Raw genomic sequence first — 12,730 nt, forward strand, 5'->3', positions numbered from 1 at the left:
TGAATTGTGATTGGCTCGCTGTACGGCAAGCGTGGTTCAACGTCTTTCCGGCCTCAACAAGATAGGTTGCACGAACAGTCTTCTTGTGGCACTGATGTACAAAAAATGTCGTACGCAGAAAATCACTTATTTATTTATATTTATATCCTAAATTAAGTTGCTTTTTTCTGAGTCAAATACCTACAGATCCATGGCAGATGTTTGCGGCCGCAGAAGACTATGATTGGTGTGCATGCATGTAATGTAAATAAGCCTACAATCAATCCTGACCCACCATTAAGGTTAGTTGAGTGTTTGTTGGATCTGTTGATTCAAAGCATGGTCTTTTTTGAGAAAGTTTTCGGTAATGCTGTTGAACTGTATTGTATTATACAAAGAAGTGTTTCTCTTATACCTTCATTGATAAAAATGTGATGAACCAAATAGTAGAAACCTCTGTAATATGTGGTATCTGCAGTAATGAACAACAGATGTTTATGAAGGCACAACAAATGAATTAGTAATTACACATGCACAAAACATATTTAATGTATTCATTGTTTGGAGTTTTAGATAACAGTAAAAAAAAAAAGTGGTTAAAAGACAATATGGATCCACACTAAGTGTTTATCTGCATATGACGAGATGCACACGAGTGAAAAAAGGAAGCCTGCAGTCTTAATTATTAAAACTAAAAAGAAGCCTACTTGCATCACAGTGTTGCAGTTTTAATTTTGAGGAACGTATATTTAACTTAATCTGAGGCAATTATAGAACTCAAAGCTTTCCTTTGATAGATACAACTATCATACAAATGTCAATGGATATATTGTATAAAGTGTGTTTTGGTACTAAAAAAATAAGAATATAAATATAAATAAATAAAATACATTATTATTTTAATACTTTAGTTTTTACTGTAGCTTCCATGTGCACAGCGCATTTCACCACTGAATTGCAAACAAATACAGACAGGGAAATGTATATTGAGTCAGAATCTTTACCACATGTAAAAAAATGTCCCACCTAAGCCTACAACAGCAATAACATACAGTGTTCTTGTGATACAAGTAACTTTTTTCCATTTATATATGCTCTTAATACAACTACAAACATTTATCACTTAGTTTTTCTATGAGTTGTCAGGGCTCTTGGACTTCAGCAATGGTATAACCCGAGCTGGTTGACCTGTTGTAAACTGATCAACTGAAAACATTGGCGTAGCTGCAACACTTTGTATCGGCCTCAGCTTGGTGGAATAAGTAGGAGGGTTACATCTGGGGTGGTTTCCTCCAGCGGCCTGGGGATCCACGAGGAAAACTCCTTTGGCCAAAACCATTGTGTCCAGCCTCAGAGGCCTAGAGGAGACCATCCTTTCCTTTCCTTGTATAGGGGGAGGCAGTTTCTTCAGCCAGACCTCTGCTGCCTCATTTCGCCCCTTAGCTGGCCTGATCCTTGGAACTGTTTAGTTGCCTTGGTACTGTTTTTGTGCACTCACTCTGCTGCTTGACATATCTTGGTTCAAGTTTGGATAGTCCACTTGTTTTCTTGCCGTTGGGTTTTGTATCATTGTCGTCAATAATCTCATACTTAGGAATGATGCAATGTCGAGGCAGGCTGATTTGATCAAGTTTTGTTACGGGTTTCTTGTTATTATGCTGATATAATGATTCAGTCGAGTAGTTACAAATAGAATGTGTCCAGTCTTTCCGCTCTTTACTCACTTCCTTTTTTTCTGCAGAATAGGGCAGGGGTGGCAGTATTTTGGCCGGAACAGGCTTAGAAATCAAATTAACCTGCTGCTTTTTCTTTAGATCAATTGTTGGTGGGGGGTGAGGACTAAGCACTTCATAGCACTTGTTACTGACAGGTTTCCTGGGAGTTGTTTCTTTTTCAGATAGCTTTGGCGAAGTGTTGGTTTGGGCCACAACATTACACACCTGGTTGACTCTTGGCTCTGTTTGTACTGGAATCTGGTCAATGTCAGCCTCCTAATAGAAACAAATAAAGAGATATAGATTTACAACTAACTCTGTGGTTAGGCGGGGTAAAGTTGAGGGGGTACTTACAACTGGCACACATCCTTGAACCCAGGCATCTAGAGTTGCTGGTATAGGCTCAGAGTCTTCTGTTCTCACTGATTCCTCTGGTTCTTCTCCGTCATCTGGGCACAGAATTTGACTCTCTAGAATCTGTGTGAGGTAGCTTTTGGCCCAGGATGCTGTGAAAGGTACTAGCTTAAGGGCAGAAACATGCAACATCATAAATGCTATAAGTACGTGTGGATGAAATTGATGACAGCTCAATAAATATTTTCATTAGTTTCTCCATTGGTTTAGCTCAGTAAGCAGATGTTCACATTTGTGGGGAATCAAAATAAAAAGTGCTGTTTTACCTGTCTTTCAATGTCCACTTTCAAACAGCCTTCCATGACCTTGCTCATCAGCTCCACCATGCTTTCTGCCACTGTCTCGTCTGCATGCTCCTTGCTCAACATTTCCATCAATTGGGACTGAGCTGGAGTTGGAGGTGGCAAGCAACCTTCCATGACCTTGCTCTTCAGCTCTTCCACTGTCTCATCTGCATCCTCCTTGCTCAACATGTCCATCAATGGTGACTGAGCTGGAGGTGGAGTTATTGGAGGGGTGTTCACTTGGATACACAGCCTACGCACTCGCTTATCAGCTTGGGACTTGACTGCAGAGCGGGGTATTGCGGCTCAGATGCTGGTGTGAGACATGATACACAAATTCTAGGGGGAAAAACTTTGATGAGAAAATCAAAAACCCAATTGGTTTAGGATGGTGAGGAGTTTATTTACCTGGGGGAAAAAAATCAACAAATTAACAGTGAACAACCAACAACATTAGAACGTCAGTTGGCATGTTGCTGTGAAATGTCAGTTGGTAAAAAATTAGCGCCATCCGGTGGTGGTAGTCAAACATGACAGGTTTAATTTAATCTTGGGAATTTTGATGTAAAAATATAATACTATCAATCATAACTTAACTACTATTTGCAAAGCATCACTAGTATTTAAAAAGCATCACAATGCTCCTGATTACTTACTTACAATAATTTCGTGCATTTTAAATTTTAAACAAACACATTTGGACAACAATGTCTGAGAGCTATAATCTAAAGATGTGTTATAAGTAAATAGCTTGTGTAAATCTATAGTTATATTTAAATGACATGTTCTGCCGTGATTCCCCTATTAAATCAACAAAATCTTAATTGTCATGTCAAATATGTTGACCATTTCCTAATACTATTTATTTTACTCTATCAGAAATAAGTCATACACAATCAAGCTAGCTAACATTATTATCAGTTAGTTCTGACAGTACTGGGCGGTAAAGTGTCATTTTATTAAAGGTAAGTTATTTGATAGCTAGACGGATACAATGATTAACGATACATCGCTGCATATAGCTTGCTGCTTACGAATCATCCAAATGATAACGTTACGATGTAAAGTCTGTTTAGTAGCTCACCATACCTTCTTCTTTTTTGTACCCCTTTTCCGTGTAGTGTACGGTTGCTCGGCAACCGAGGACGCAGAGATGACGTTTTACGTAGAGGTGTATCTATGGCTGCGGACGACGCGTTGGTAATCCTGTTGCGATCAAGAAGAGGTAGAGAAGTGCTTCGTTTATGATAACTTAACGTAATGGTGGATTACAAAATACCCAAAGACTGCTGGGCCCACTGTAACGTAATCTAAAGGAAGAGTAAGTGCAGCACAGAAAGCAAACAGCGTCCTTTAATTACCCTGCGATGTTTTGTATGGTTTTTAGCTAACACAGATTAGCTTGCTGCTAATGTTAAGTGCTTAGTGCTGCCAATTGCTACCAAATAAAGCTGCATTTTAAATGAAACTGCTTATCTAATTAAAGCACACTCTGATCCCCTTTTTTTATTATGTTAGATTTATACCGGATCGCCTACTCATTTGTTTAAACTTCGCTGCTAAGATGTATCACAAAGAGAAGAGCATCCAGATCAAAAACAGCGCCTCAGCACTGTACAACAACCTCGGCGTGCTACGTATCGCCCCGAGGAGCCTCACCTACTTCACGGTGGTCCATGCTAACGTGGTTAACATGGTCAGTGCGTCCTGGGACGGCCTCAACTATTCACACCGCCAGCTGCAGTCCAAGGAGCCAAATGTTGCCACAAGCACATCGCTCATCATGCAGGTCAGGCAGCTCATCATGCATCATCTGCAGCGAGGCATAATACTAATAATGAATTGATATCCCATTTGTTTAGTTCCTCAATTTTAGGGGACAGAAATTGATTGCTAAATGAGGGAACCACATACATCTGCAGACTGATACTGCTTGAGGGAATCACTAGTCTTAACAAAGTATTGTTTGTCTTCTATGTATATTTAAGATCATTGCTCTACTGCATGTCCTAGGACTTTGTGTAAAGAGGGGAAAACATATTGTACTGTTTGCCATTAAGGATCAATATACATCCTCAATGTGAAATCTCTGAAATGCATTATTCCATAGGTTGCTGGCAAACATAACACTATGTAGTTTTTTACATTGGCTCATTTTATCTTTTGCTCTGGCATATTATGCATTTGACTGTATCATAAACATAAACAAATCCTGTGTTTTTTGTTTTCAGGCTGCGTTTTGTGCTCTGCCCTCTCGTGATCTGCTGGTGGTGACCTCTCAGAAAGGCATCCAGGTGAGTTTTCTTTTCTCTGCTCTTTGGTGAAAATCTGTCATTGGGAGACTCTATGTCGGGACTGAAGTCTGTCATTGAGTGTTTGTTTTTTTTATTTACGTCTAAACATAAACACAAGTATTAATGTATGTGTTTTACAGCCTTTTATTTGAATATATATCCACTTTTTAGATTTATGAATCTGATGGCTCCACCATGGTGTACTGGCATGCACTGGATACTCCGGAAACACCTACAGGTACATTTCATCTAAACTGTGGATTTGGATGCAGATGCATTCACTCAGTATGTCAGCTATTTGCATTAACACTTTGAAAAGATTCAATAAATATGATGTAGTTTAATAGTGTGAGATAAGGTATGTAAACAAATGTACTTTGTTGTTCTGTGGAAATGTGTCAGTGTATGGGATCCATCCTCACAACACAAACATAATTAAAAACATCAGTGAGAGGACCTGATTATTATAATTAAATTAACATTTTCCAGACATCTACAGCTACCTAATTATATCGGAACAATCACAAATGGCAGGGTCTGCTTGTCAGGGTTACCTATGATACCACTTAACACACATCCACACATAAGTTCATGCATATTTGTGCACAATCATGTGTGGAATATAAAGCGTTAATCCAGAACTTAATTGTATTCCAGATCAGGCAGTGTTTGCTCGGGGGATATCAGCAGTGGGCAAAAGTTATATATGTGTGGGTAAGTAACAGAAATGGAAGTCATTGTTTTGCAAGTCACAAGTAAGTCTCAAGTCATTGACCTCATGTACCATGCCAAATCTCAAGTCCAGACAGGCAAGTCCAAAGTGAAGACTGCGTAAAGTCCCAAGTCATTAACTATGTTTTTAAATCTTAAACAGCTCAAAATGCACTCTTTAATGTAATTTCCAACCAGCAGGATTTGCATATTGCAGTCTGTTTTTGTTGAACACTAACACCAACACACAAAGACTAAGTTTGTTTTTCTCTCGGCAGTACAGTAAAGTAAACTTGGTTCTTAAGTGGCAACTTGTTTGGAATGACGTGTGAAAACATAAAATGAATGAAATTTATAAATTAATTCGATGGACATGCAATTTAATATTTGGGCTTTGGAAGTGTCAAGTATTTTCAAGTCAAAGTGCTCAAGTCCTAATCAGGTTGCAAGTCCATTTTGATTTTGTTGTGCCTAAACTAATGAAATTTGTGACTTTGTGATACGCAAGTCCACACCGCTATTTTGTACAGAGTGAAAAATATTTATACACCGTTTATTCAAACTCAGGGCCAACTCTCCATCTTCTCTTTCACTCTCTCTAGGTGATTCATGTGGTGCAATTCTAGTATTTGATGTTCCCAGTAAAGGCAGTAATATTACTCTGTCAGATGTACTGAAGGGGCACAAGAAGTCCATCACTGACATTGCCTCAGAGTGCTCAGGCAGCCAGGTATGGTGTGTGTGTGTGTGTGTGTGTGTGTGTGTGTGTGTGTGTGTGTGTGTGTGTGTGTGTGCTAGTTTTTTGGTTGAATTGGAACATCTCTCTTTTGCCATGAATGACAGACAAACAGTACATACAACTAATTGACCTGTTTTAGTTCATGATCCTATCCATTCTGTTGCTGTCTTTATTGCCTCAGGAGTGCATAGCTGATCTCATCAGTGCGGATGATGGGGGCAACCTGTGTGTGTGGAAGTCTGGGGAGACATTTCAGCGGTTCAACAACATCCCTGGCTTTGAGTAAGCACTTAATTGCATTAAATTATTATTATATTATAATATTGCATATTATATTGTCGTTTGAGTGGTAAAAGATCGAGCTTTGATAAGGTGATCTACGGTAAAACTCCATCATCACTCGTCTCCTACTCTTTCCTTCTCATCTTTTTTTATGCATTGTTGTATTTGTCTACTCCACATTATGTTCTGTTGCACTGTCCATTGTTTCTTATTAATTTTCCCTCCTGGCTCTAATCTAATGTCCATTATCTTTTCCCTGAACTCCCTAATTGCAATCATCCTCTATCCACCTCACTGTTCTCAGTATAAGCTGCACATCGGTCAAATTATGGAAAGGTACAGCCGTGGCAGGTTATGGCACAGGCCAGATTCGTCTCTATGAAGCAGTGACGGGAATCCTGCACGCTGAGGTCAATGCCCACGCTCGCTGGATATACTCTCTGGACATTGCACCTTTTTCCGGGCTGGTGAGTTGTATAAATCAAATGTATAAAGGTTTTAAAGTAGTTTAGGGATAATAAGAAAAAGCTTTTATGCTTTTTAGATGTGTTAGTTAAAAAGAATAATTACTTAAATGACCAACATTATTTAGATCGTAAGCGCTTAAGTGTTTGGGCATATCGCCTGACACTTGCTTTTCTTTTGCTCTAGCTTCTGTCTGCGGCTGAGGACTCTCTGGTCAGGGTGTGGCACCTGTCAATAAAACCAGAGTCCCTAAGCGTAGAGGTAACTGGACTTGACACAGAATACCAACATTTTTTTTTGAATACATTCACAATCAAGACACACATTTATGGTCGATCTCTCCATGTTTAAGCAAAACATACTCTCAAAACAACCCTGTGTTTTCTTCATTTCCTTTTAGGTGGCCCATTTGCACAATGAGTGTGTGACGGACACACAAATCTGTGGCGCCAAGTTCTGTGACGGCGATGGTTACGCCTTTGCAGTGACGGGGTATGACCTAAGTGAGATTATTCGGTACACCCAGTCGTAGGACTTTGCTGTAGTTGACGTATATGAATGTGAATTTGGTAAATTGGAGAATTTCCTGAAAGAAATCATGACCTAGAAGAGACTTAAGCTTAAGGTCAGGTAGACATTCTGCAAGGATTGTGGTAAAATCTTGTTTCATGATATTTTTGTCTATAAAGGTTTAGAGAAAATTACAAATAATGTGTACATGTGAAGCTATAAAAGTTATAAAATATTATATTGTTCTTTCTGAAAAAAAGTATGTTTTAAATAACTGTACCCATTAAACATTTTTATAAAGAAGAAATGTTATTCGGTTGATTTAATTCTGCACTTCACAAATGTCCCACTAGATGGGGCTGTTGTTTTTTTTGTTGTTTTTAACAGGCCAACGACAGTTTAGTGCAAACAGACTTCACTTTAGGACAAGGTGGAGTGGCCTAAAATTTGTCCACTAAAGTGAACTATCTGAAAAACCATAACAGTGTGATTTTATTCTGTGTGCGGCCCCACAGGCCACTCGTACCCAGCAGGGCACTTTGCAGAGGGAGGTCATCTGTTTGAGACGTTTGTCTTCTCTCTTTCTCTATGCAACATTTCTTCTCTTCCAGTCATGTTCAAAGACTAACATGTGGCAGACTCAATTTTATAATTAAGGTTGTATTCCATTTTTTCCCCTTCCATTATTGTTATTTACTTTTAAGGGGCAAGACATCTACATTTACGGCAAGTGCACTTTTTCTCCAATCATGTCTATGATCTCTATGATGTAAAGTATATGTTTACCTTGCTTTCTTGTTTTAATAGGTCACAGACATTTACATTTTCTACATTTTCACTAGTTACAGTGAAAAGAAGGTCTTTCTGTTTCCTACTAAATGACATGAAAAACTAGAACAGCTTTTATTCAAAAAGCAACCTACTTCCTACCATAATCAATGTTTCAGAATTACTGTGCAGAACCAACTCAAGACACAACATCCAAAGTACAACAGATATATTGTGTTTCTAGGATCTGTTAAGATAAGCTTAAAAATGACTTAACTGAAAACACATATTGCTATCTCAGCTTTAAAACCTGGTCTTGTTCATCACATATCATGGGAGTTTTAAAAAAAGTTCACATCAGGCAACCAAATAATCCTACCAACCTTATCGTGACAAGATAAGAGTGAATCAGGTCAACGAGGAATTGAGTGCTGTTTGTCAGTTTATGGCAACGTGTATAGAATCCTCATACTAGTGTTATCTGGTTTGCAGTCAACACCGGTCTCATAACATCAACTGACAAGAGTGTTTTGAACCCACACACAAGGCATGTGATGTCACTCAAAGTTGGTAGGTACCAACTGACTGTCAGGTAATGCTGATGACTGTACACCAGTAACACGAAAACACAGTCCTCATGAAATCAATCATTTTCAGTATGTTGTGTCATGCTTCCCAGGTCCCTGAACTGGGCTAACTAACTATACTGGCTGGAGAACTAAGTTGTCGATATTCGGTCACTAATGACACTATAGTGAGATTACATAACTAACTGGAACAAAAGAAAGGGAGGTTTGGTCAAAAGTGATACATGGAATAAGCAAAGGATTTAAAAAACATTCTAATATAAATGGTTGTGAGTATAGAGGCAGAAATGTTTTACAGAAATGTCAAAAGAAACATGGATTCAAACAACAGCATTCATCTATTTCTTGTTAACTAAGTCAATAGTTCTGTGTGACGCTCTAGTCCCATACACAGCCCCGGGGCCGCTCATGCTGTGTACTGCTACAATACTTGTCAATAGTCAGATCTTAGGTGATACACACAGCTGAGCACACAATGTTGGGGGGATCAGACCTCAACATGAACTGATCTCAGATATGATGTGATTCTGCTGTGTATTCATGCGTGTATGTGTGTCAAGAATCAATTGTAGTACAGCAACATCCTTCTAGTCATATTCCCCGGTAGATGCGTATATTCTATTAATGTGAGGCGCAAGTCAGAAATGTATTTTGCGAGGCCCCCCAGTGGTCAGAGGTGTCTTTCTTTTATAAATCAAAGATAAACGCACTATGCATATAATATCCGTGAGATGTCATTATGGCACTTTAATGGTACTGGCTTCTTTTTCAGCTGTGCAGCTATTAAGAGATAACAAAGTTTTACATTCTTATTAAATATCGTTAATTGAACAACAAGAAAAGCTTGTCCAGCAAACAACTGTACATTAGGTATCGGCCAAGCCCAGTTTGTCAAATTCCAGTTACAATACAAGTCCATCCACCAAGGCCAGTTATGACCTTACACGTTTGTGGGTGTGAAAGGTATCTATATGTGAAACCACAGCATGCGTATCTTTAAGGCTGTTTCTTTGTGTGTTTCTTCATTATTGTGGTGGAGAAAGAGCATTTTATCCCATGCCCAGACAGCCTTGTGGCAGCTGCCTAGGCCTGTGCTAAGCCTACGGGGATTGAGACTCACCGGGGGGGGGGTGAAGAGTCTAAAGCCTCTCCAGGCTGCTGCCACAGACAGCCCAGCTCTCTGATGAAGCAACCACCAAACCAGCCCCAATAAATATGCTGTATAAATAGATATTTAATTTTAAACACACTGAAATGGAAAGGGTAGAGGGGTACTACACACTGACAGAGCAGAAAGGCTGTCAATGCTGACTGACAGATGATTAGACATTTGGGTGCAAACCACAAACAAGTCAAATTACAATCACAAATGATCAGAAAATATCTTTATATATACCATCAAAGTAAAGCAAAGTGACAATGTCTTGTATGTTGTTCAAAACACTGAACATGTTACAGTACTAATATCTTCCCTTTATTTGTTCCATATGTAGGACTGGGTTTTACTGGGTTTTACTGGATTTCTGTATTTTCTTTTCAACTGGCTGGAATATATCAGCAGCATTGAAAAATGGCACAACATTGAAAAAGAACAACAAGCTGGTAATAAAGGCTTCATGAAATTCTTATTGCTGTTAAACTTTAGCAGTTTGACACAAATTGTGGATCAATTGATAAATCTTTACTTTTAAAGTTGATTTGGTGAACTTGTTAGCAAACTATTGTTTATCACAGATCTAGTGGAGCAACATGATCGTTTATCTGGGGTTGGGTTTCGGGCCATCTGGCAAAGATGTCCCATTATCATACTCTTTGGCTCTGTCTTGACTCTCTTTCAATCCCTGAGGAAAATACTTGGTTATTTGTCTGCTAATTGCTCCACTATATTATTAAATAAGGAAGTTTAGAGTGAAGTTTAAGTACTTTCATGCTGAAGCTGCAGCAAAAAATTGCATTATTAGAGCATTGACCATAGAGTTACAGACGAGGCAAATTGGTTAAGTATTGCTTTAAAGGTCTGTCAGCTAAGTGGACCTGCAGATCTACGTTTCAGTTCTTGAAAGGTTCATAACTCTGAGCCAGCCTGTAAGTATTGCCTAATCGTTTCACTCTGTGATTTGATTTGGTTACATAAAAAATATGGATTATAGGTACTTCAAATCATAATTTTGATCATTTAAACTGTTTTAGTTGCAGCCAACCTTGTAAGATTTGCAGTTAAGGATGGTTACATTCAATGATTTGTTTCGTATGAACTTTAATGGTTTTGTTCGACTGAATTTCGATGGAACAGGTTAGGGAGAATAAGAAAGGGCGTTTAAATGACTACTATCTTGTAATGGTTATAATGATAATTGGAATGTGGAGTGACTAAACAGGCCTGACTAGTTGGGCAACTCACCCTGTCTGCAAACATGCACAAATTGCAGAAATGAGATGATTGTGGTTTAGATATGTTTCAACCAACTACCATTATTACCAACTGCATTATACTTAAACAATGCCAACCCACTGCCACGGCCACAGCGCCTGTAAATCATTAAGCAGTACCATGGAAAACCACACCCACGCATGTCATGGCAGGACAATCCACCCCTTCTGTTATAAAATGGCCTCTGATTTAGGGGCAAAATGTCTGAAAATACAGAATTGACTGACTCAGTGTTGCAAAACTTCTCTGGTAATCTCGGCTCATGAGAACACACGTTCAGGCTCCTCTGATGAAAGAAAGGTAAGGGCCCATCTACTATGTTGAGAGATTTGTTTGGCAGTAAAATCATTGAGAATTTTTGGTTTGCAACACATTTGGGTGCAAGCAAAGTCTTAAAAGTTGTGAATACAGGGGAAAGTGAACACTGACTCTTTAGCTGACTACAAGCTAACACTAACATAACCCCAGTAACGTCATTTAGAAGGCATGGGTAGGCATTGGGACTTCACTAGATTAGAGTAAAATAAACATGATCAGAGCCATCTGCACAGGGATGGCACAGTTGCCTAGCACTGGGCACTGTTTGAATTGTCTGACGTTGATGTGCTGACTGTGAAGTGTGTGCCCATGTGTGTGTGCCCGTGTGTGTGCGTGTGTGTTCATGTATATATGTGTATGTGGCCTTATGTGCAGATGGTACCAGTAAAATCATGATGAATGATGGATTTATTTTCTTGACAGGCTCCCAAATTAATTCATCCCTAATTTGAATCAGTGTGTCAGTGCACGACTGTGTGTGTGTTCTTTACTTCTCATTAGTTTTCAGATTTGTTGTTTTATAATTGTTCATATGTTCAGTGATAATTTGTTTTCACACACTTCCTTGTTCTGTTCTGTGTTGATTATTCCAGTACGACAGTAAATAATGTAATATAGCCTAATATAATATCATATAAGGGATCACTGGTAACGCTCTATCCAACTGAACAAAATATATTTTTTCATTCCCATCAACTCTTTTTATCACACTTAAATACCCCTGTCATTAACTAATAGAGTTATTGAGTCTCAAAATAGAGTCACAGTAATAACAACAACAGCAATATCCTGGCAACCCATATCAGTGTGCTCTGTCAGTGAGCCTGCTAATAGGGTTAATGTGAAGGAGATGAATGGGTGTCTTCAGGGCAAAACCTTAATTTGAAATACATAAACATTCCGTCAAGAGTCCGTTCTTTTCTTTTCTCTGCATGGGCTCATACAGATGAACTGAGTAAGAGAAATGCAGAGTTGACCAACTTGGAATTTACTTAAGTGAACATGCATCATTTCTCATTGGCAGCCTTGGAGAAAACCCAACTAACACTGCAGAACCAACATATAGAAGTTATCTGCTATTCATCAATAGAAAGAGATACTGAACAAATAATCATTTTTACTATCTCATCATCAAGATCAATTATCTATCCATCTAAATATGTGGTAAAAAAAATCACTAAAATTGCTTTTCAAAGGTTATTTTTAATGCAATTGAAAAAAGAATTGATTTCT

At 38.6% G+C, this 12,730-nt stretch overlaps 3 protein-coding genes across 6 annotated transcripts in view; 2 read left to right on the top strand and 1 right to left on the bottom strand.

Annotated features, from left to right (window-relative positions):
• Positions 1-60: 60 nt before the first annotated feature.
• On the top strand, positions 61-7,700 carry wdr54 (WD repeat domain 54). 4 transcript variants are annotated; one of them, XM_063896463.1, is made up of 11 exons: positions 61-281; positions 3,514-3,713; positions 3,957-4,181; positions 4,624-4,686; positions 4,858-4,924; positions 5,344-5,400; positions 6,000-6,127; positions 6,318-6,418; positions 6,723-6,885; positions 7,070-7,144; positions 7,284-7,700. In XM_063896463.1, exons 3-11 carry the CDS (start codon positions 3,957-3,959, stop codon positions 7,413-7,415), a joined length of 1,011 nt encoding a protein of 336 aa, XP_063752533.1. In that variant the 5' UTR covers positions 61-281; positions 3,514-3,713; the 3' UTR covers positions 7,416-7,700. The 4 variants fall into 4 exon arrangements, with proteins under 4 accessions (XP_063752533.1, XP_063752532.1, XP_063752534.1 ...); XM_063896462.1 differs by having other exon boundaries at positions 3,514-3,617; positions 3,911-4,181; XM_063896464.1 differs by having other exon boundaries at positions 3,514-3,617.
• LOC134873067 (uncharacterized) lies at positions 972-3,501 on the bottom strand. The gene is given in 5 exon segments (XM_063896460.1): positions 972-1,426; positions 1,428-1,970; positions 2,049-2,216; positions 2,375-2,800; positions 3,482-3,501. Coding segments are annotated over 4 exon segments (1,239 nt in total). The 5' UTR covers positions 2,588-2,800; positions 3,482-3,501; the 3' UTR covers positions 972-1,111.
• A 3,681-nt stretch (positions 7,701-11,381) lies between the features above and the next one.
• The window catches only part of rhobtb4 (Rho related BTB domain containing 4), a 46,114-nt gene continuing 44,765 nt past the window's right edge, over positions 11,382-12,730 (top strand). The window contains exon 1 of the mRNA XM_063897065.1: positions 11,382-11,479. The gene's annotated coding sequence lies outside the window, so the exon portion shown is untranslated. The remainder of the gene's footprint in view (positions 11,480-12,730) is intronic.

The sequence above is a fragment of the Eleginops maclovinus genome, chromosome 12, assembly GCF_036324505.1.
Source record: "Eleginops maclovinus isolate JMC-PN-2008 ecotype Puerto Natales chromosome 12, JC_Emac_rtc_rv5, whole genome shotgun sequence".
Lineage (NCBI taxonomy): Eukaryota > Metazoa > Chordata > Actinopteri > Perciformes > Eleginopidae > Eleginops > Eleginops maclovinus.

Coding starts and splice junctions, on each gene's coding strand:
- wdr54 (XM_063896463.1), top strand. CDS start 3,957: ATGTATCACAAAGAGAAGAGCATCCAGATCAAAAACAGCGCCTCAGCA. Junction 5,401..5,999: donor CAAAAGTTATATATGTGTGG/GTAAGTAACAGA, acceptor CACTCTCTCTAG/GTGATTCATGTGGTGCAATT. Junction 6,419..6,722: donor AACAACATCCCTGGCTTTGA/GTAAGCACTTAA, acceptor CACTGTTCTCAG/TATAAGCTGCACATCGGTCA.